Here is a 24439-nt window from a genome sequence, read left to right as displayed (position 1 = left end):
ATGGTTTCAGCTATTAAGTCCCATTTAGGAGATGGCTGAGGGACCTCCGAGTTTGCCGTGAGCGGGGGCAGGGGTGCGTCCCGTCACACGTTAAATTCTGGCCAAGGAGCAGGAAAAGGAGGACGTGGCTACGTGGTCCCGCGTGGAAGTCCCGGAGTGCTTTGGGTCCCGGACAGAGGTGCCGGGGGTGCGGGGCTCACCCGTCCGTGAGGCGCAGTCGTGAGGGGCCGGGCTGCCGGAGCCCCTGGGGCGGGTTAGCTCTCCGGCGGGGCCGCGCTCCGGGCCCGGGCTGCTCCCGTCACGGCGTTAGCGCTTTCCCCGCCGTGCGGCGCGGACAGAAGCGCTGTGGTGCCGCGGGGAGCCCCGGCCCGCACGTGATCAGCAACGAGGAGCCGCGACGGCACCTGGAGGCGGCTCCGCCCCAGTCCCAGGAAGGGAGCGACCAGCGGGGCGGGAGGGGAGCGGCCGGATCCGGCGGGACGGGACGGGACGGGGCTGCCCCTCAGAGGCTGCGCGACCCTGCCGGCAGCGGCCATGGCTTTCGGGAAGGCTCCTAAGGACCCCTTCGGCACCGCCGTGGGGAGCCTCGTCGGTGAGTAACGAGGGGCCGCCGCGTCCCGCCGTGCCCCGCAGCCCGCCTGAGGGGGGCCGGGGGGGCGCCGTTTCCCGCCCCGCTGCCCGGGCCGTGAGGGGCGCAGCCGGACGGTGCCTCCCCGCTCTTCCCGCCCGGCCCGGCGCCGCTCGGGGTCCCCGGCCGGCTGTACGGCGGCTCCTCTTGGCTTTTCAGATCGGGCGACGTTTGGAGCGCTGCAGACAGAGGAATGGGGACAGTTCATGCACATCTGCGACGTGATTAACGCGACGGAGGAGGGGTGAGCGGGGCAGGGGACTGCGGGGGGTCTGGAGGGGGCATCCCGGTGTCAGAGGGACCGACAGTGCTGAGACCTGTCCCCTTCTCCTGTGGGAAATGAGAACAGCCGGTTTTCTGTCTCGGAGGTCGCACCAGCGTAGGTCGAAGGCAGGGCAAAATCGAGCAGGTGGGTGCAATGCATATGTAAAGTTACCCAAACGAAATAGCAGCAGGGAGCGCAGGTATCTTCAGTTCCTAGGCAGGAGTTTTGCCTGTCTTGGAGCCTTATGCTCAGCCATCAGGACTTGTAGGGATTAGACTTGTAGGCCCTTCCCCATAGACAGGTGCTAGGTAAAGGTGATAATGTAGGTTTCTCGCCAGAGTCCTACTGCGTGTAACCCGCACCGCTTGTCAGGCTAAGCAGGTACCCCAGTGCTCTGCAAAACCCAGCCCGGAAAAAGACCTTTACCATTTGGTTGTCTTCGACACCCTTTTAAAACTTGGTGCTTTTAACGTTGTCAGAGTTCCCCACTATGCAATTTCTTAGCCAACCCACATCACAGCAGGAGCGAAGTGATGGCTGGGTTTCTGTTCAGTGGGATCCGTCATATCAATGCGTGTACCTAGGGCTCCCGGGACAGAAGTGGCCTCTGACATTGAACGGCCACATTCTGATTTGCTCAGCCCCTTGCTGCTTTGAGCTTTCTCATTCCCACCTGTAAAAGGGGGAGAAGGAAATTCGTTCTCATGTGAAGTCTGCTTGAGCATTGTATTGGAAGAACTCGCTGGTAACAGCGGTATATTTTAACACCGACTGGAGAGCTTTCTGCAGGAGAATGAGGTGTGCCTTAGTTTCTGCACAAGTATCTTCTTTTATATCAGCTTTTCCTTCTTTCATTTTTTTGAATCCCACAGTCACCTATGGCTCTTAGAATTTGGAAGGTCAGTAATAACTCCCTTATGGTCGTTGCCATAAGCAACGCTATGCTTTGACACACAGCGTTAGTTTTTATGCGGAACTTCTATGCAACAGAGCTTTTTTTAATAAACTATTTCCTCTTGTGCACAGCTTATGCTTACAGAGGAACTCCGTATAACTTCCTCCTAGGCAACTACTACTAGTCACAGTCTGTAACAGGATACTAGGAACAGCACAACTGCTGTATCTAATTAGCCAAATGGTTATTTTAATGCAATATCCAGCTCCTGACCAGAGCATTTCCAGATGCTTCAGTGAGAAAAGCAGGGAGTGGAATAGTAGAGTACAGCTTTCTGCAAGGGAAAGTTTTCTCTGCTCTGGTGCTCCCATCCATTGCTTGATGTTTTACTGGTATGACTGGGTCTGATTTAGGATTAAGAAAAATAGAGAAATCTTTGCTTTTTTTCTGATTAAGTACAACAACATTTAGAGCTGAAAAATGCAGTAATGGTAAATACCCATTCAAATTCATTGATGTTGAAATATTTTCAACAGAGATTTTTTTTTTTTTTAAATGAAACATTCTATTTGTACTTGTTGCTTCATCTTAGATTCTAGGGAGATCCTAAAGAGACTTAAGGACTTCTTGTTTTTGTTGATTATGAGCACTGAGCTGGCCCTAATAATTGTACACTATAGATAGCCTATATTAATCCAGCAAAACTGTTTCCCACATGTGATAAGCTTGATACCATCTTCCACCCTTTTCCTCCTACACAGATAGTTAAAAGATATGGGATGTATATATAGACATCAAAATGACTGGGCTAGAAATGCCACTATCTCTGGGGTGGAATGAGTTGTCCATCTGTACATGGTAATTACTCAGATGAGTTAAAAGCATCCTGCAATTATAAGATTGGAAGTTAGCTAAGACACCCCTATTCCTGACAGTACTCCCGGAGAATATTTTCTAATTGCATCATACAAGAAAAATAGGTATCAGTCAACTCTTGATACAGCTGGCAATTGTTATTCCCTTTCATAGCAATAAAAGCTAGATAAGTAAATCTATTGTACAACAGTGCAATAACATAATTTTGGAGGATACTTAGCAGAGAAGAATAACTTCTCTGCACAAGTCTCTGGAGTAATGCACAGTCTGCAGTAACAAACCTGATTCACTGCTTTGTTACTCTAGCTTGGTGCTGAAGTGATTTTCTTGAAATCAATAGGGCAATTGCTGTAGTTTTATGTGGGTATAAATACAGGGATGAATTTGGTCCTGTATCTCAGGCCAGTATTTTTGGCTCTTGGATGAAGTTACAAACTAGAAAAACAGTCTAACTTCACTGGTAACTTTTTGTACTTGATTTCTTGTCACAGGCCTAAAGACGCAGTTAAAGCACTAAAGAAAAAGCTTTCAAAAAACTGTAACCATAAGGAGATCAGGCTTACCCTGTCTGTAAGTACAGCAATATTTATATTAATTAGACACTAAGAAGGAAAACATTTTAAACGATAAGGTGGCATGCAAATTATCACTGACACAACTCTCCAGGATGTTTTCTTTGTTGTTTGTGTGTACAGCACTACCACAGTGCAGATCAAATGGTCTACTGGCGTTTCATAGAGACCTGGATGATGCAAATTCTTAAATTTATTGTTGTGGTTTTTTTGTTTGTTTGTTTAAAAAAAAAAACACCTGCACTATGTAAAAGTACTGTAGTTCTTATTCACTCCAGTGACTCCCTCTGTGAGTGCCCCACCTGTTTGTGAAAGATACAGAGCTTGGGATACTACATAAATGCTACATTTGACTATTCTGTTACCTTGTGGACTGATCTTAGTTAAACTAGGCATGGTATGCAGCATGGTGGAATGCGTGATACCTGTTTTGTAAACGTAAGTGTTATCATGTATAAATAAGAAACTTGACTGAAAGGGTAACAATGGTGAGTTAAGCACGGGAGCAAGATAGCAAGGTAAGCCACGTAAGATTCAGAAGTTGTGACTAAAGGTTGGAGTGGCTGGGAATATCCTCACGTGAGATAACCTGGCCTCCAGAATCTGACAGTGTTTCTGAACTATTCCAGAGTTTGAGGAAGTGTTGTGATTTCAGTCAATTTAAGATTTACTGGAGTATGTTAACACAGTTCTCTGTTTTCTACCACACTGATAATGTAGGCAGTAGCAGGAAGTTCCTTACACTGTCATAAGCCCAGAGCTCCCCAGTTGAATTGCTCTTGACTAACAATAGTGCAACTGGGAGGAGAATCGTGCCATTTGCATTTTAAGTAGTTGGAGATTTATGTGTTTCATTATTTGTCTAGAAGTATTTTCTTCACTGTTTCTTTAGAGGTTGTAGAGGCCTGTCTGCATTATACTCTGAGTACTATTACTCATGGGCTTGGTATTTGTTGTGCAAAATCATTATCTATATCAATATGTGCTGAGAAGTGATTAAGGAAGATAGGTGATTGATAGTGTCAAATTGTAGGTCACTTAGAAATTGCCCAAGTGTCTCCTGACAGATTAGAGATGCAGATAAATGTGTTGAACATACCGATGTATACCTTCAGCTCATTCCATTTCCGCACTTCTTTCCTGGCTTCCTCCTCCACTGTCTCATGAGTCACCTTTTTCTGTGTCCTATGTGTTTGCATAACAGAAACACTCGGTTTCCGCTGTAATTGCAATCCCCATATCAGACCTGCTTTCTTTCTCCTACAGTCTTTGTGCACCTAGATCCTTCTCTGAATATCTGACACAGTCAACTGGAGTTATGATAACCCAGTGCTTAGATTTAGGAGCCTTTCTTTGGATATTTACTCTGCAGATATACCCAAGGTGACATTATAGTTTAGCTCTTAAGAATGTGAAAGTGGGAGAAGGATCTTGTTTCTGGTGTATCCAAGGAAGAGCGTGATTGTGTTGACTTGGAAGCTCATTGTATTTGCTTGCAGATGGGAGTGTGTACCAGGTTTCAGTTATGCTTGTAGTTCAGCACTTTCTCACAGCCTCTTTACTGTTCCAGGCCCTTTTCTCCATGTCTGTTCTCACCCACTCACATGTACTCATGTAACCCTGCCTGCCAGGAAATCACATCCTTTTGGCCCAGCTTCTGTTTTCTGACTGCAGGTTTCTTCTCCCCGAGTTCCCTAATTTTTTTTTTATTTTTTTTTTTTTTTTTAGTAAGTGCCAACCTTTCTTCTAACTCTCTCTCTTCCTGCCTTTGTTCTTATGTAAGATCTTCCATCCTTGTCTCTCCCTCTACCCCTGGCTCTTTTCCTTTTTCTGTTTTTCTACCAGTACTGCCATCAGTTTAGCATGTGTGAAACCTTTCCTTTGATGACCTCATTGCTGACCATGTATGACTTTTAACTCCTTTGTTCCCAAATAATTTTTTCTATGCACTATATCTTCTGGTTTGGGTTCTTGATTGCCCTAATAAAATTATTCCTATTTCCCATTTGAAATGCTTAGATTGGAAGAGCAAATCATTGCAAATGGAAAAACAGAAATAATTTCCAATCCCTAAAACATGAGTGCCCACTTTTATTTACTGAACCTTGAAATTCTGGAATTTAATTTTTCTAATGAAACTCTTTAAGGAACTTATTCCCAGAGACTACAAACAGAGGTAAATGTGAAAGTCTTCACCTGATGTACCACAACTTACACGTGTTAGCCCTGATTCTGTCATCGAGACCTGTTAAATCTCAACAGTGTCTTCCTCCTTCAGGCTTGTAGATGCTTATTTATTTACTTGGGGGGTGAGTGCCAGCTGTATCATGTGTTGGCTATGCTTGACTTCATGTACTCTGATCTACCCGGTGCTTGTGAAGTCACATGGATCGAGGTGTGTGCGTGTCAGGCCATGGAGTTGCTTCATGCACAGTCTTTGATAAAGCCAAGAGATCAGGCTTGGCATGGTGATTTCTCAATCGGAATAAAGAGGATTAGAACTTTTAGGCAGGAATCCAACAAAGTGTGTATGTGTTATTTGACTCATTACTAACAGACTTTGGGTACGTAAACTCTGTTTATATAGTGATGAACGCTGAGACACCTCTTCAGTTCTCTCTGTAGATCTCCCTTGGTTTTGAAAAGCAGTAACTGCGGTGCCCCCATTCTGATGCCTGTGAAGTCTGGGGAACTGAACAGTGCATGGGGAAGTAATGTATTGAACGTGTCCCTCTCTGTACCTGTGTCCACGTGCACACTCTTGTCTACAAAACAGTGGGCAGAAATTTAAGATGGAATTATTGTTTCATTTCTGCATACATTGTTGAAAAATATTTTAAAGGAAGTCATTGGTTAGATTCAAATTTTGGAGGTGTTTGGTTGGTTGGTTTGGGTTTTTTTTTTTTGCCTTAGGCTCTTTTCTGGTTTTCTTTTTAACATTCTGTAAGTTTTCGGATGTAAAAAAATTTAGCATAGCAAATGTGGCCTTCAGATTTTCCTTTGTTAACATTTCACAAAGCAGAGGATGTGAAAAAACAAAACAAAACAAAAAACAAAAAACATGAGAGCGCCCTCCAGTACCTCAATCAAAAAAGTCCTGGTCAATTTTATTACACTTTATAGTATATATGGGCAAAGAGGAAAAGAAAAGGACATTGAGAATGAGCAAAAGAAATCCATATTTCAGTGGTTTGTGTGTGTATATATATCTCATTTGAAAAACTCAAGGCTTCTGAAGAATTAAGTGTTTTTGAAATGCAGAATCTTGGTAAAGTCTGCATAGCCACTACATAGTAATTGATGAATGGCAGCTGAAAAAGCTGCGCGTACAGGTTTCTTTTAAATGCTGACACTTGGAAATAGTGTCTTGCTGTTCAAAAACTCTACTGCATAGACATTGGTATATGTTTAGTAGAGTGTACTCCTGCAGATGAATGAATGTCCTTTAAGTCGGAAATATAAAGAAGCAAACTGTCCATCTGTGTTTTCTTGCATTCACCTTAGGTCTGAGAAGTATCCATCACAAAGTACATCCATCCATTACAGCTTTATGGACCATACCTGGCTGCTTTAGATGAATTCTGAGTAAGGTCTCTATTGCGAAGGAAATTAGCTGACTTTATGCCCACCAACTTCTCCCCTTTTTATTTCTGCCTTAGAGTTTGTCTTTGCCTCTGTCCAGATGCCTTTTATCATTTTAGTTTTGTGTTGCTGTCATGTGAACCTGAGGGCTTTGATTGTGTAATTCATCCTCCCTTTCGCTTAGCACAGATCTCTTCTCAGCTGGTTGTCTGATATCAGCTAGCCTGGAACACAGCATCTCTCAATTCCAACAGTTCTCAGGTCCTGCCTGTCCTTTAGAGGAAGTTTAATGGTTTAGTAAAATTAATTAAAACATGTTTCTATTGAGATTCCATTGTGCTATGTGGACCAGTAGTTGACTTGGCCACCTTGGATCTATTCATTCCAATGGAACTGCTTGGGAAGGTGAAGTCCTATTTGCAATGATAAATTACCATATTGAAATTCTAATGAAAGGTGTTATTAGCATGAAAGTGGCTTGTTCATGAATGGTCCAGTTAAAAATAATTGAGTGAAATTCTTCTTTTTCTTACACCAGCTTAGTTTCGCTTTAAGTGAGTAGGCTGTACTGGCATAATTGAGTGGAGGATCTAGCCCATTAGTTCAGTATTTTCATTCAGAGGGTAAATACTCAGTCCCTTAAGTAGGGAATTAATAATAGGGAGTAGCATACCAAATTTCCCATGCACTGGGTTGAAAATGTTTTACACAGACCATCTTTGAAGTATTGCACAGGCAAATGACTTATTAGCATATGTTTCATGTACTCTTTCAAATGAAAAATAATTATTCGAGCCAAGATTTTTTTTGTAATTATTTCTCAGTTAGAACAAAGACACTGTGAGACTACTGTACAAAAAACCATCCTGATTTCATTTCAGCCATATATTTTCTTCCTGTTTTAAACCTCTTCTCCCATAAGTTCCTGATCACACTGGGAGAAAAATCCCCAAATCCTGAGGCTAGAAAATGAGTTAAGAAAATGATTTCAACTTAGTCAAATATTGTCTGCTGTGAATAGGGAAGTATATTTAACCTACTTTTATCAAGATTACAGTAGCATCCTTTAAAACCGGTCTATCCTTTGGAGAATATATCCTATCAGCTGCATGATTCATGGGAAGTTTTTTCTCGAAAACCGTGAAATTTTGCAAACTCTTGTTAATTTCTACCCTTTGCTTTCATCTTTCCATCTTCCCTCTTAAATTGGGAGTGAAAGTAAAGATAAGGTGGAAGAGCAAAAAGCACAAGGGTGACCGTTTTTCTTTACATGAGGCATTGTAGTCCTGTGGTTGATCTCCAGGTTTGAGCCAGGCAAGATGAGTTCTGTTCCTGACTCTGCACCTCATCTGACTGACCCCAGTTTCCTATCAAGAGTTGTATTGGCCTGATTTCAGGTGACTGGGACATAGTGACAGCTTTTGATATCTCTTCTGTAAAATGGGAATTGTAATCAACCACCTCCAGCTGTACAAGGAAGAAGTATTATGTCATTATCACATACTGCTGTATTTGATAGGGCAGACATGTTGCTTGCAGGGATCCTACTCTGAGCATTCCAAGCAGAGTTTTGGAAGTAGACTTCTTTCATGAAGATGAGTCTGACAATTGGAACAATTCAGCTATTCTGTTTCAAATCAATGTGACCTTTAAAACACGTGGAGAAATTGTACTCCGAGCTGTTGAATTAGTTCTTTTCTATTTTTTCATTAAAGTCTCACTTCTCACTTACAGGGCCGATTAGAAGAGACGCATTTAGTAATCTTATTTTCTTCTTTTGTAGAGCTCTTCAGAATCTGTCAGAACAGGGTACCTATGTGCTAGGCAGTGAATTAATTCTATTATTGAATCTGTTCAAGTCTGGTTTTAAGCTATGGACAGAGTTCATGCTGTTAAGGTACCATATGTTCAGTAACTGCTATGACATGGAAACAAGTGTGACCGTACCTTTCTGTTAAAAATAGCGTAACTTTGGCTAACAGGTTTCATTTTGTATTGTGTAGGTATAATGGTGCACACAGTGAGCTGCTGTTTCCCTGTAGTAACCTCATTGGACATTCTAGTGAGATAGCTGGCAATGATCTGTTCATATCCATTCGTACTCTTCCCTAGAACACCTTGGAACAAATTAAACAAAAGGAACCGAAAGCAGGAAAAAACCCAACTTGACTAATACCTGTGTAACAGAAGCTTTTTGTGTGTGCAGCTGCTTGACATGTGTATAGAGAACTGTGGCCCAAGATTCCAGTCTTTAGTTGTGAAGAAAGATTTCTGTAAAGACAAGCTGGTGAAACTACTGAATCCAAGATACAATCTGCCGATTGATATGCAGGAGAAAATCTTGACCTTTATCATGGTAAGTCTAGAGTAAGCAGTAAGTGTTTGTCTGTCTGCCATATGGTAAACATTTAATGATGCAGCCCATTTCCGTACTGTAACGTACTCATGGGAACCTCTGCCTAAAGCAGACTTTTTGCTGCTCCTGCTTCATGCAGACTGTCTTCCACAGACTGGAAGACAAAGGGACAGAACTGGAAAACTGTCAACCTCCACCTTTTAGATTCCCCTCCCAGTCTGTGTATGTGCTCCCTCTGTGATTGCACTTAGCAAGCAGGATGAGAGGTAACTTTGGAGCTTTCGTGGTTCCTGCTGCTTTGAATGGAGTTAGCGGGAGTGTATGGAGGGGAATGACCTGCCTGTAGGACCACATGTTTTAGAAGTGCTTGTCTGACCCACTGACTGTCCATTTCTGTGACTGTTATTGTTCCTGTTATTTCAAAACTAGACATGGGCTCGAGGTTTCCAAGGAATGGTGGATGTGAGCGAAGTAAAAGAAGTTTATCTAGAATTGCTGAAGAAAGGAGTGGAGTTTCCATCCTCTGATGCCAGCAGAGGGGGACCCAAGGTGGGGATACACAAGCATACTTTGTTAACCATTATAAATCAGGAACAGGAAACTTGTCAACTTCTGAAAGCCTCAACTGAAATGAGTAAGATTTTCACAAAAACGCATGCTATTTGGAATGTGAGCATTATCTATCTTTAAAATTAAACTGGGAGAGGTAGAAATCTATAAGAAAAAATTATTGTCTATATATCTCTCCAGCTGTTTGCACAGCCTGTACACCATAAATGTTATTTAAGTATATGTCATAGGTATCATTGTGTAGCATCTAGGACATTAAGCATAAGTATTGCTTGAGCATTGGACATCAGCTAAAAATACAGTACATGTTTTAAGGCCATTCTTTCCAGAATTTTTTTCTGTTAGAAGAGTTTTCACTACAGTTTTGGGAAGTCTGAAAGCCATCCACCACTGGGTGGGACTTTGCAATTACAGAATTAGATAGCTATAATCGTTGTAGACAGGAATGATTCAAATTTATCCTGAGTTTGATCTGATGATTGAATAGTGGAGTGCACAAAAGCGTATGTATTTAAAGGTTGTTTGAACAACCTGTGTGGAGAATGGTCTCAACAGACAATTATTTTTTTCTTACCAAGTACATGTGGTATTCTGTCTACCACATGTACCTGCCAATTAAAATCAGTGGCAAACCTTCTGTTGATCTCGGAAACAGCAGACCTGAACACAGTTTTTTAGCTCAGTCTCTAGGAATTGAAGGACTTGAAATGTGCGGTCTTGTGCAGGTTAGGTTTTGGATTTGGATTTTTTTTAATAGCAGTCAGTTCAAATGCAATGCAAGTGAAGCTCTCGGCAGATGTGTTCCAGCTTTTTGATCCAGAAGACCTTTGTAGTTTATCTTCTGCAGAGACCCAGACTTAACCTTCCAACCTTTCCACTGCCTCCAAGTGTGATCGCATTCTAAACTATCCTTCATTGTAAAATTGCAGTGGCACTTTGGGAAGGACTCTTGGCTGTTAGGTGGCTTAAGAGATCAAGGAGCTAGCAGTTCTTCGCCATTCCTACTTTATCCTGTGGTGGAATTTACTTGCAAGCACATTTAAATGATATCTGAATTCCAAGCTTCGTTTTGTTACAAAAAAGCTGTTGGATTTGTTCTTGTAAATAGACCTTGCTCAACAAATTCCCTGGGAGCGTTGATTATGGGACGGCTAATGCCCAGTTGTCTAGTGTGACGAAGATGTTTTGTAGCACTCTCATCTGGATATCTGCTTCATTTGTTTTATTAAGCCCAAGCTCTGCTCTTTTGTCTTTCTGCAGACTTCATCTCTGCCTTCTACAAAGACATCACCATCTTCTGCTAATCCTGCAAAATGTTCCTTATTGCCTCTTCCCACAGGCCCAACATTATTGTTGACTCCTGAGCAGGTGCAGTACTACAGGTTTAGAGGGGGGGTAAATCCACTTGAAATGTACTGGCAAAGTGTGATCTCATCAATCTGGGTGCATAGACCACTGGAAGGGACCATCAGTTCAAGTGGCATAGCTCTGTATTCATAGTTTTAGGTTTGTTCTCCTGAAGGTGTTTTGTACGGTGGTGTGTCAAAGCAAAGTAGGCAGAAGTGAATTTGATAAATGCCAGGCTGTACCCCAACCAGAAAGTGGAATCATTTACTTAAGCATGAGAATATCTAATGATATCTTATGATGGTGTTATGCAAATTGATAAAAGTTACTTCAAAGATAAGTGAGAAAGCCAAACTTACTTTTGCATCAGACTTATGTGAAGAGATTATTATAAAAAGCAGAAAGGAAAGGACAGTTCGCTTCCATTCCTGTTTGGTCTGTAGGTAACTAAAAAGAGTAACAGTAACATTAGTGTGAGGGATAACTGTAAGGAAAAACGAGTAGTTCTATCAGATTTGGATCTTAGTTTGATTGCACATATAAAAGCTGAGCTAATTCCATTCTTTTTCATGGCATGTCACTGGAGTAAAATAATGCTAATTAGGCCCATATTATACCTAATGGGGAAAGAAAATGCATATTAGAAGTAAGAATTATTCTGCTCACTCTGTTCACCTACACAACATTCTGTCATGTTGAATCCAACAGATTGGGAAACTGTACAGTGAACTGGATATGGCAAAAATGAATGTGAGAGTCATGTCATCAATATTAAAAGAAAATGTTCCTGGCTCTGAAAATCCAGATGATATGAATCTTTTGCAGGTATGCAATAATTCATTGGTAGGGGCTGTTGGTTTGGTTTGATCAAAGTTGATTTTAAAATAAGTTGTATCCTTTCTTTTAACATCTGGATTCAGATTGCCAAATGGAATCCGACAACAGGTTTCTATCTCTGGTTTTGCTCGGCTTTCTTTTGTCTCCTTCACCTTCCCCTGACATCTAGATAGTCAGGAAAGGACAATACAGCTTGCAATGCAAATTTAAGCTCTAGGGAATTCCAAGGGCAGAGGAATTTCATAATGGAGCATTCTCTGTTAAGCGTGTTCTGTCAAACAGCCCCGAGAACATTCCAGTTGAATGCAGTTGCCTTGTGGGAAAATAGATGATGACACAGTCTCTCTCTCTCTCTCTCATATCCGTCCTGGTGTTTTCAGTGCTCTCTTTATTATTACCAGTACCTTAAAGGCAGACTGAAGGCCAGTGAAAGAATATGAAGCATTGGTTTTATGTGCGTGACCTCAAAGATTGGGAGCTTGCTGTGTTATAGATGAATCCACGTGCTCTTAAAGTGTAGCCTGAAGGAGAAGTGTATTGCAATAGTGCAGGTTGGATTTGACATGGAACATGCAGACATTATTCCTTCTGTGATGTCATTTCTTTTACTTGCTTGTGCTGTATTTTCTGTTTTAGAAATTAAAAATGCAGTATTACTTTAGCATTTCAATAGCGACCTGTGTCAATGGACACTTTTTCTGTTTCACATTGCCTGCAAGAATTCAAAAAGCTTTTATCACATCCTTCTGTTTCTAAACTTACCTCCTGAACTTCTGTGATGAGGAAGCATTTTTGGTAATTTGTCAGCATTAAATGTGTTGGAGAACTGATCTAATTTTTGCAAGCCTTTGGTGTGCTTCTCTTGCCCAGTGGAGAATTTTTCCTTTGCAAGGAACCCTTGTTGGGTGCTGTTGGTTTGCCTTCAAGTTTGTGCTGTTCAGCTGTGTCTGGTTTTGGATTGGTTTACAACTGGAGGTGAAATATGGGGACATAGCAGTAGTTTGCCATCTTTAATGACAGGCAGCATTGCTGGTCTGGAGGAAATAGGAGATGGACGCAATCTCTCGGTGGTTTTTGCTCCCCTAGAAATTGCTTGCATCTCCAACATTCTCTCTTTTGCAGAGATTTGTGGAACTACAAGTCCAGGGAGGAAGGGTCTGCAAAGTGCAGACTATTAAACATGGGCAAATAGCTGTTGCAATAGATTGCAGAGGGCTTGCTTTATCTGGGCTAAAGGATTGAGGTTGTTCCAGCAATGTATACCACCTAAGCAGCTAATCTGAGGCTGTTCTATGAGCAGTACTTTACTTCTGTAGTGCGGTGGCCACCAGGGAGGTTGCCAAGGTGCAAACTGGCCTTGATTTAACCAGCCAGTGAAAGATACCCCAGGTAGGAGAATACCCTGGTTTAATATACTTGGCCACCTCTGTCCAGTCCACGGCAAGGTAAGTGTTCCTGGTTGCAAAACAGGAAAAGCATGTCTTTCATTTCCTGTCTCCTACTATGGCCCTTCTACATGTGGGCGCACAGATTAGGTTGCCCACAGTAAACCAGTGGATTCTTATTGACACTCCCAGTAATAAAATTGTTGGCAAAAGTTTGAGGACAGGGTGTGGAGTTCCCATTTGTGGGAGAGTGACTAAAAACTCATTCCTTCTATGTTAATTTCACTGTTGTTCTTTCTGTTCTTTTCCCTGTACACTGAGTGGTATGAAGCATCAAGCATGGCTAGCCTGTTCCTTTAACAATGTTTAATGTTCCCTTCTGTTTGTGGATCTACCTGGATTGCTAGAATTAGGCTTTTGTTGTCAGGGAACAAAGTCCTTTATTAAAAGAGCTGCTTGTTTAGGCTTTGAGTGAGTAGGAGACATTAAGTCCTTCTGATTGTTGGGAGTCTCTCAATAAAAACTCTAACAGGGTAAAGTTTATCAGTGCAACATATTTTCAGTTCTGTAGCTTCATTAGTGGCTAGGCTCCTCCCTTTCTCCACCCTGTTTTGAACAAGGCTTAAGATAGCAGATCTTGCTTGAAATACTGTGCTGACTGGTAACAGTAGTTAAAGAATAGCTAAAGCTCAGTATCAGCCAAGAAAAGTAACTTTTGTACTGGGTGGTGAATACACATACTTGATGAACATGCAGGAATTTGGGTCCAGATCATCAGCTGGTAAGAATTAGTACAAATTCATTGGAGTCACTGGTGATTGTTATACCAGCTGGTAGTCCATCATTGTAAAACTCCAGTTTTCAAAATGTAGGACCATATGCATCGTTGTGGGTAGGAGGAAAACCTAGCAAATCGGTGCTTGAAATGAGTGTCTCAACTTCCTTCTCTATTGAATATTGATATATACAAAGGAGCTGGTCTGCTTGTATAATGAGTCATAAGAAATATACATTTTTTAAAAATGCAGATCTGATAGTAAAGTGTGGAGTTGGAGAGGTTTTAAATTTAAGTACAGACGTTAAACTGAATACATTTTTGTGTGTTTTATCCTGGGCTGTGAAGATACATTACTGGAAGGTACAGTACTCTGTAATCCTTATGCAGATTTGGCAAAGAGGCACAAAATTTCTTTTTACATAAATACAATCATTTATTTACATGAAGTATATGGTTTTTTGAGGAAAAATCGGATCACTTTGAAAATAATACCAGAGCAATTTCTGAATAGCAGTGTGCAAATAGTCATTTCCCCCCTCCTCCTTTTTCTTTCCTTAAGCAGAGCCAACCAGCATTTGCAAATGCACTGTGGGGTGGGGGGGGAAAGTTGGCTGAGTTGAAGTTCCTGTTGCTAAAGAATTTGTTTCTTTGAACATGCAAAATCTGCCATGGAGAGGAATATAAATAAACTGTCTTCCATTTCAACTGGCAATAATGCAAAATTCTGCTCAATAAACTCTCATAAATCTCCTGTCAGCTGATTCTGCTATGTTTGTGTTACTTTGTCAAAAAGTGCATAGACTGAGTGCATCCAAACTTCCCCACTTAAGGGAATAGTTAGAGCTAGAGACTTGTGTCACAGAGCACTTCCGTCCTTTAGTCTGCTATTGTCTTGTCTTCAAGCAGATGTTGGACAGGATCACATCTATTACATCCATGTGAAGTATCCTGCTGAGTTTAATCAGCTTCAAACAGGATCAAATCAAATTTGCCCTGCATTACCCAGAGCGGTCTTTGTTATTTTGCAATTTGCAATTTAGGCTTTAGAGACAGATAGATCTTTAGAAATAAAGGTGAGTCAAGACATAGGGATTGGGTAGGGGTAGGAGTGCTGGCTGTGATGATAGGAGTTGTCAGACTGCCTTGCAGAGATCAAAGACATGAAAATTATGCTATTTGCAATGTTTGGTATGCGTGCAGTTTGTGTAAATTAGGGAATGTTACCCATGAGTCTGCAGTGCTCAAGTCTCTTATCATTCTTCTCCAGAACGGACAAATTGGGAGACCACAGTTACGATTTGGGTTTTTTTTTTTTTTCTTCCCCTGCCTTGGGCAGAAACTGTATAAGACCTGTCGGATGATGCAGGAGAGGATCATGGAATTGTTGGTGACAGTGGAGAATGAAGATGTGATAGTTGAGTTAATACAAGTAAATGAAGATCTGAATAATGTCCTCCTGGGACATGAAAGGTAAGTACAGGGTCTCTCTCCTCACGTTTGGTATCCTAACTGAATAAGTGCACTTAATGGACATAGACAGTCTCTATGTCTAATGTGTCTAATGTTGGTCCTCCACAAGGAGACAGATTTTATCCTTAAATCCAGAAAAGAAATATGATTGCAAAAAAGAGAAAATTAAGTATTTGCCTTTTCCTAAACACTTAAAAAGTTATTCGTAAAGGTAGCTGGAAAACTATTAGAATGGGGTAAAACAAGTTAACAGCATAGACAGGAAATCAGATGGAGGCACACAAACAAAAATAATTTTGAAATTCGACATTCCTTTTTGGCAGTGCACAGTGAATTTATCATCAGTCTGCTACAAACCCTTTGGTAGTGGTGATGGTCCTTATCTCTGTTAAGTGTATATGCTTCCAGGAAAGAATACTTGTTCTCCCTTCTAAACAACTTTGACAGCTTTACTGCAGAAATCGGCCCCGGAATAGTATTCTGCCTTATTGCATGCTTAAGAGAGTCACTTGCTTTTCTCAGCTGGATTGAAACATGCTGTTCTACTTGTCTTTGAGCAGAAAATGGAAGCACTGCAGTGCTTGTGTTGACATCTTGTGTATTTGTCTATTATGTCATTGGTAGCATGACTAGATGCTAGCAAAACTGAAATTCGTTTTAAACTCAAAATTTCAGTATTATCCCCCAAAATACCATGAGTATACTCATAGAGAGTATTCTGGTTTAATAGGAACTAGCCTTCCATGTTAAGTAGTTGATTTTCTCCATGACTAAGAAATGTTCTAGAAATCATTATGCATCAAGTGCTATGGTTCATGATTAAATTTAGCAGATTTAGAGAATTTAGTCATCTTTTCTTTTTGGTCCTCTTCTGAATTCTGCGCTGAAAATATTACTAATCCAAGTGTCATGGCACAAACTTTGGGCCTAATCTTGACAACACTTAGTTTTCATTTATCTTTAAATCTTATGTCTACAGCAGTGTTGGTATATTTTACAGTAACTGCCTTGAAAGAATTGTGTGCTCGCTTCTCACTTTAGGAAGTTTTTAATTTTAGTAAAGCGAAAATAGAGTTCTGTTCAGCTTCTTGAAATCCATTGAAGTCAGCTCTGGGCTTACATTTTTGTTATGACTGGTGAACAGTGGCAAGGCCAAGGACCTTTGAACTATGAATAGTAGCTTGTGGGTATAATTCAGCAAATTCCTTATGAAAGACTTACCTGGTGATTGAAGGAGCAATTAATTGGCCATTGTGAAACTGGAGAGAAAACTACTGCGTTTTAGTACTATAATGTTATGGTTTATATGTAATGAGTCTTCCTGGGTGCAGATGCATCGTGCTTTAGAGCTGATAGTATTAAAACATATTTGGTTAATGTTTGCTGCAGATTCTTACTTTAGAACTCCCTCTGAATGATGAGATGTGTGAAGGACAAACTGACTTTAACTAGCTGCATCTGTTTCATACGGTGTGTATTGTTTACAGACGAGTCATGCTGCATTCTCTGTTTCTGATTATTAATGTCGAGTCCAAATTAAAGCAGGAGCAATCACCATTGTGCTATGAACTGGCCTCCTGTATGTAACAATGACTCCCTCTAGTGGCTCTAGCAACTTTTCTGTTCTTCCTGTATTTTGGATAAATATTTTATGTTCTGCAGTTAGAAAGGTTTGGTGTTTTCCCTTCTGTTCCTCCCTGCACATATACTATCTTTGTGGGTCTCACTAGTATGGTAACCCTGAATAGCAAATGCAGTTGTGTAGACACTCTTGTGTCCATACCACTTTACCACTTGGAGCTTTTACTTCCAAATCAGATTGACCTTATGGATGCTGAATATCCCTTGAGTGGGTCTCCTCTGGACCCAATATAGCACTGTTAGGACTCCTAGTACATAAATATTTATGCAGGTGGATTTTTTGTTTTCCTTTTTGGAAAAAAAATAATTTTTCAAATGCCTGCACTACTGAAGGATGTGTACCAGAATAGGCCTGTGGTTTGTCCTGAGATGGCATGAGGGAATGTGGGGACCTCTGAGCACAGAAGGCTTCCTAGGACTTAGTTGGAAGAGTGTTTTGTTCAGGAGCAGCCAGATTTGGCACTGTGTGTTCATAGTTACCTGTCTGGCATGAACAGAGATAAACATTATTGTCAGCTGTGCCTTGGTTTTGTTTTGGATGAAACAGATGCCAGTCTCCAAAAGTGAGCTCAAGAACAAACTTAGTACAGGTGATCAGAGAACCGCAGCCCTGGAGAAGAATGAGTCAAATTGCTGGTGCAGAGACAAATGCCCCAGAGAAAAGCACCTGTAGTGCTTGTTTGGCACCTCTGGAGTCTTTTGATAATGAAACTTTGATTATAACTGTTTTCATATTCTTATGAATGGCATCACAGAAAAGTAAGAATGAACATTTAACTGCAACTTCAACAGGTTCTCTCGAAACAGAGTTCGTTTTTTGGAGAATCAGAGAATACAACGGGAGCGCACAGAGGTGAGTAATTATAGATGAACTCGTGAGCTGCAGGACTGTAAACTTTCCTTTTTCTGTTCATTGTGAAAAATACACTTTGATATATGCAGAATTTTATTCTCTAGTTGAAACATACAGGAGACAGCAGGCTGATACTATTATCGATTTTTCTAAAGTATGACTTGCAGAATTTCATGCAAATTCATGTAACTAAAGTAGCAAATAATGTCAACTTTAAGATGGAAGCTTGGTCAGGAAAAATGAGAGAGGGGTCTATTCAAATGCTGGTTTATTACCTCTACAGCTAAGCATTATTGTCTGCCATATACAAAATGAGGAACCATAATGTTTCTTTTCATTTGTTCTCTGTTAAGCATTTGTAGACTGAAATACTATTACACTATCAGAATTCACTATTACCGATGGGGTTTTTTTGTCAAAGCTTTTTCTGAATTGTGAATAATGGCTTGTAGCAAATCTTTAATGACTGTCCTTTATTGATTGATAATTATGGTTGTAATTATATTGCCCAAAGTAGTTTTGCACATGTTTCAGCTTCTGCTAAGCCATAATTGTGTAGTCATCTCAAACTCAATATGAAAATGACTGCATTGTGAATGCTGAAATACAGCTGACAATTATTAAAAAAAGGTAGAAGACGATCTTGTTTTCCTTGAAAAGCCGCTATTACTACATTCTGGTTATGTAGGTGGATAGTTCTGCTTGATGGAGGCACTGTTGGATTAATTAATAGTCCAAATGTAATCTGTGCATTTTTATATTATTCAGGAGTCTCCAGGTTTAAAATGCATCATCTTTTTTTTTAATCTGATGTGACCAAACCCTTATGATTCAAGCATGTGATTTTATTAAAATCTTTCATTGGCTATGTTTTTAATTCTATCACATGCACAGGAGAAACAAAGGGGAACCCTTTTCTGTGTCCTAGGAAACATTGTTGTGATTTTGAATTTTTCTTATCTAAAACAGAACCAGGGGGAAAAAAAAAAATCAATCTCCTAAGTATGTATCAAATCTCAATAACACAAATAAGTAGCATGAAAATAATTGTACAGGATCAATCTGAAGATCAATATTAAACATGTAGCTAAACAAGCTCATGATTGCTTTTTAGAATTGAGTCTGTTCTATTTCCTACTTCAGGATCATTTTCCTTAATTTTTTTGAAATAGCAACCTTGCTGAAACTGATCTTTCCTGGAAAGCATATTTTGTTTCATCAGCTATCTTTCACACATGCACACACAAAAAAATAATCCTGGTCGTGTCTCATACTTGCCAATTTTTAATATTATGATTTTAAAAGTTTATATTCTGTGAAAATAGCAATTTGTTTAAAAATATATATTTTTCCATTTAAAAAAAAAAAAAAAACACAAACAAAAAAAACATACAGAAAACCCCAAACAACTCTATTCCTTTTCAAATGTTAAGCTGTACAGGAAACAGCCATCTGCTCCCTCAAGTGATCTACTTGACCTGTCTGTAGACTCTCCATCTCCTGTGTCAACAGTGGTGCAGACCGACTCTGCAGTGTCTCCTTCAGGCCTGAGTAAGTGATGGGAATCATGTTTCCCTCCCCGTCTGGTTTCCCAAAGCAAACCAACAAGAGCTTAGTGGAGGAATCAAGAACTTCCTTGTAAGAAAGAAAACAAAGATACTCCTGAATTTTAAGGATGCCCTTTAAATCTCCTTAAAAGGAGAATTAATGTGTGTACATAAGGAATAAACTGTAAGATAGTATAAGGTTCCCTGTAATTTGTTTACAGTGGAAACAATAATCTTTTTCCCCCATTACATAAATTTGGCCAGTAGAACATGCTCTGGTTTTTATTACAATGAAGCCTGTAAAACAGTCTGGTAGTTGCTTGCTCTGTAGGCTTGGAAGAAACAGGCTTTTCTTATACCCTCTTGATGCCCTAAGTTTTATCAGGAGGCATTTGGTGTTAGAAACAGTTCGCTTTGAGAAAGGTACACATCTCCTCTAACTTTAGGTTTCTTTCTTTAATAGTCAGAGGAGTGAGTAAAGCTCCTAACTTTGGTACCCTGAATTACTGTTTGCAGAAGCCCCTCTTTTATCTACTCCAGGGGACTCTGTGTGCTGAAGTTAAAGGTGTGAATGACCCCCCAGGAGTAAATGCCTATGATTCCATTTCAATCTTTTAGAAATAGTGAAAGGAGTTTTAAGTGGTATCTACCATGTATAGCACTACTGATGTTGTTCTAATATTTTAAGGAGATAAATATGTTGCATCTAATACCTTCTCAGAGCTATTAGAATTTTGCCTTTCATGTGATAAACAGCAATTTGTTTCAGACTCTTTATATGCCTTCCAAACAAAACTTTACCCTTTCAATGCTCACAGTACAAGGAACTAAAATTTGCTTAATAATGTTTAAATGATCATTAATTATCGCTTTGAATTTCAGATTGCATATCTGCACACCCTGAAGATAAAAGCAAGCATCATCCATCACTTTATCCACAGCTAGATTTAGCAACTACTACAAAAGCTCAGCAATTCCCGTGAGTATTCTCTTATCAAGAAATGGTGACAGATAACAGATCTTCAGAGGTATTAGAACTCTGTAATTCTCCTAATGAGTTTGTAGAAAGCTCTGAGAACACAGATTTACTACTTTTACACATTAGTTGAGTAAAACAAGTAAAAACTACCTGTGTGCTAGACATTGCTTAACATGCTTAAAAATACATTACAATGCACTACTGTAGACATAAATATTCAACAGTCAAAACATACTTGAGATATATATGACTTTCTGCTTGAGTGTTGTCAATGCTGCAGTGAAAGGGAGAAACAGATTCCTTGTGCAGGTCAGTAATAAGAGCTTAAGATAGGAGAGGTGTCCTTGTAACTGGCCCACCTGCCCATGTTGCTCTCAGGTGTGATATAAGGTAAAGACAGACCAGCAAAAAAATAACATAATCAGAATATACAGTTTTGATAGTTTCTCAGTTACTTTCAATGTATTACTCTCTCCTAGATTTGCAACTGAAGCACAAAACAATAGTGTAAGCAACCCAGCTGGACATTCATATAGCAATGTGAGTAACAGTCATGCTCAGAATAATCATTCTTTGCTGGCAACTGTCAAAATGTTTGGATTTACCCCGACTACTGTCCAAATGGGATACAAAGATCTGTTCTGTGGCCCTTCTCCATACATCAGGGAACACTTTGTGTTTGGTGACCAGGCCGACTTTCCTCTTTTGATACCACAGATGCTAATATGAAAGCGTATTTTCTTGGGTCCAGCACAATCTCAGGGGAGTTTGCAGAAAGCAGTTGCTTTATTTATTTGTATTTAACCTGTTGCTGTGTGAAGCAAGCTGAGATCTCCTCCTGCTGCCATTATGTTACTTTGATGTATTTCCTATCAAATAAGATATTAAAACAAAAAAACCCACAACCCACCAAACAACCCAAACACTTAAAAACCAAGTACAGTGTAGGACAAACGGCATATGCTGCAGGCAAAACACCCATGATAGAAGGAATGCAAAGAATGTGAAGGGGCTTTCAGGTGATGTTATGGATTTGAATGCTATTCTATGATAGGCAGTTTGAAATAGAAAAGATGAGAAGCAGCCCCCAAACACACATACATATTCCCCATTTTAAACCGCAAGTAAAAGTAGGTATCTGTATTGTGAATACTGCGGTCTTTGAGTCTGTGTAGTGTAACAAATTATACAGACGTGATAGAAATATGCTATAGGTAACACTGAAAGATGTTTTGAACTTTGCGTGGAGAATGGAGATTAATTAGGTTGATAACTGTTGGCCTTAGAATCTACCTGCTGTAGTCTGAGAGTCTAAAGATAGTCAGCAGTTATATACATTAAGTCAAACCAGTTCTCATAGAACAATCTGTTTTCTTGATGTTCTTAGTTGGCGACTCTTTTGAGCCCAGTGCCTCTGAATCCAGTAAATCTGCAGACTGGACATACTACATCATTAAATGCACTGTCACCAGCAGGTAATAAATACCGCAGACCATCTAACTTTCATGGAGATATATTTTTCTTGTTAGAACTTAAGGGATTTACATGTCTGCTAAAGACTAGGAGCAGCAACAATCATTGACAAAATCTCATATTGCTCATGGCTTCTTGTAGGCATGTCTGTCTGTTTTAGCATTTGAAGCAACTAGATACATAGGAGATAATCTGCTACTTTCAGGAAGATACAAAAAAAAGTAACATACAGTAAGCACGCTTTTCATGTACATTTAAATCTGGATTTATCTGCCTGTCTTTATTCTTCAGCTGCATCAAAGAACAAGTCACAATCACCTCATTACTACGAGATAATGGAATTTGATCCATTGGCTCCCACTGAGTGAGTAACTTAAAATAGATAGTATACAGTTCTCTTAGATGCCAAAGGCAAGAACGCTTCTGAGATGGCTTTTTCTTCTGAGTTAGGAAACAAACTGTTTTCTAACTGACTTTGACTGACTTAGCTGACCAGCTGGATTGCCAATGTAAATGAGTGGTTGCATTTTGTATGTTTTCATCCAATATTTCCGGCATAACCAGAAAATAAATTCCTGTAGTGTGTTCATTGAACAGCATCTGTAAAAATAGTGGAGTAGTGCTGTGTCAAAAATGATCTACTAAAATCCTATCCAGTGATATGAAAATGTGAATAAAACATGGTAAGTGTCCTGGTGCAGGAAGCTGATTGATGCTTCAACACAGGTAGTTCTGGAGCAAGGTAACCAAAGTAATTCCTGTTCACAGCAATTGTGAGTTTTAAGAATGTTGTACTGCATATCAAGAAAATCCTCAATTTAAATATAAGCTACAAGAGGGAATGGATGCTGGGACTCTCCAGAGGGCTAAACAGTCAGTCAGAAAACTAATATGAAACTAAATGGATGGCAGAACTCTCCTCTCTACCAGTAAATTGCCAAAAAATTTGAGCCATCTACACAAAACTTATTTCTGAGGAACCACCAAATTCTGCAGTAGAAAAATTTCAACAAAGCTTTAGTTTTTTGGGGTTTTTTTAACTAGCGCAGTAATTGTATGCCACATGGTATGCTGGCCACTTGTCTTTTGCAGTCCTGTTCCCAAACTTATTTCATCAAAAGCGACAATGTCCAGAGGTACCTCATTAAATGTATAATCACAGGCATACCACAGGATTGGATCTTTGTTGCCATGGAAACCAGGGCATCCTGCCACTGATGCTGCTCTCTTAGGCAAACACAATAAACTCTTGGCAGTTTGTGCTTGAGCAAGATTTCATTGGTGCATTTTGTCAAAATGAAACAACTGTGATGTAGGACTTGGCCTGTTCTTCTTTCAGAGCTATTTATGAAGAAATTGATGTCGTGCTGAAGACAGAAGTTAAAAAGAACACAGAATGCTGAAGGTGGAGGTGAAGTCTTTTACTGAATGCACATTATTCTCTGATGCTGGTCCTGCACAGTGCTTCCTATAACATATAATCGAATAACAGCACAGGTTTTGTATTTTGGCGCAACAAACAATAAGTATTGGAATACGAAGCTGTGTGGAAGCTGAAGGGTTACTTGGATCTACACCTAAATGTTCAACTTGCGTGACTTGCGTTGATTATTTTCAAAGTACTTTGGATGCCTTTAAAATACGATTTCCAAATTCACCTGCATATGTAGTTAACCCTTGACACCTGACACAAGTAAACAAAAAGGACTCTTGCAACTATGGAAGAAAGCTTTTCTTCCAAGTTAACTGTTCCTTTGTATTGCTTTACCCATTTATGCAGCAAACAAAACTGAACATTATGTTTACCGAAACTGCAGAATCCAGTTTCTATTTTGGCCTCATTGTTGTCTGTTAGTTTCCCTAGAAATTTATAAGGGGCTTTTGATATGTAGGACTTTTCTAAAATTGGGTCTCTTGATAGATGTCTGAAGACATGTAGTGTTACTTTCCTACATTCATATTCTGAGAACAGATTTTGTTTTCTTCCTCAAAGCCCACAGTATAGTTGGATTTTTGTTTTGGTAAGAACCTGAGCTGGGACATGAGGTGCTGTCATCCACGCTGAACAGAACAGAAAACCCCCTGCTTGTTCCATTGTTGCTGCTGCTTTTATTTACTCAGTAAATATTGGAGGGGGATCAATCATTTCTTTCCATGCTCCTGCCCTGCAGAGATTGCTGTTCTGGTGAAGGAAAAAATAATCATCTACAATGCAGATGAGCAATAGTTATCCATTTATTGTAACCAAGTTGTTTAGCCCTGTTAATAACAGTTTTATCTTTTAATAAGTGCCTTATCTATTTTAATGCTAAATGTAAATGGTGCACTTTAACAGGTATAGTTCTCTGAATTTATAACTGATACAAAATTTGAGAACTTAGTTCA

General features: G+C 40.0%; 1 protein-coding gene across 3 annotated transcripts; it reads left to right on the top strand.

The window, feature by feature from the left end:
• The first annotated feature begins 421 nt into the window (after positions 1-421).
• On the top strand, positions 422-24439 carry TOM1L1 (target of myb1 like 1 membrane trafficking protein). Of its 3 annotated transcripts, none has more exons than XM_075771113.1 (15): positions 422-592; positions 788-872; positions 3156-3234; positions 9025-9174; positions 9604-9723; positions 11005-11112; positions 11800-11916; positions 15428-15561; positions 17995-18055; positions 19489-19606; positions 20485-20581; positions 21061-21121; positions 21969-22056; positions 22346-22418; positions 23394-24439. In XM_075771113.1, exons 1-15 carry the CDS (start codon positions 535-537, stop codon positions 23455-23457), a joined length of 1413 nt encoding a protein of 470 aa, XP_075627228.1. In that variant the 5' UTR covers positions 422-534; the 3' UTR covers positions 23458-24439. The 3 variants fall into 3 exon arrangements, with proteins under 3 accessions (XP_075627228.1, XP_075627226.1, XP_075627227.1); XM_075771111.1 differs by having other exon boundaries at positions 444-592; positions 18010-18055; positions 23394-23595; XM_075771112.1 differs by lacking the exons at positions 21061-21121; positions 21969-22056 and having other exon boundaries at positions 445-592; positions 23394-23524.

This window comes from Balearica regulorum, chromosome 18 (assembly GCF_011004875.1).
Source record: "Balearica regulorum gibbericeps isolate bBalReg1 chromosome 18, bBalReg1.pri, whole genome shotgun sequence".
In the NCBI taxonomy this organism is placed as follows: domain Eukaryota; kingdom Metazoa; phylum Chordata; class Aves; order Gruiformes; family Gruidae; genus Balearica; species Balearica regulorum.
The sequence above is the reverse complement of the archived record's forward strand: the minus strand, read 5'-3'. Positions and strand labels throughout refer to the sequence as shown.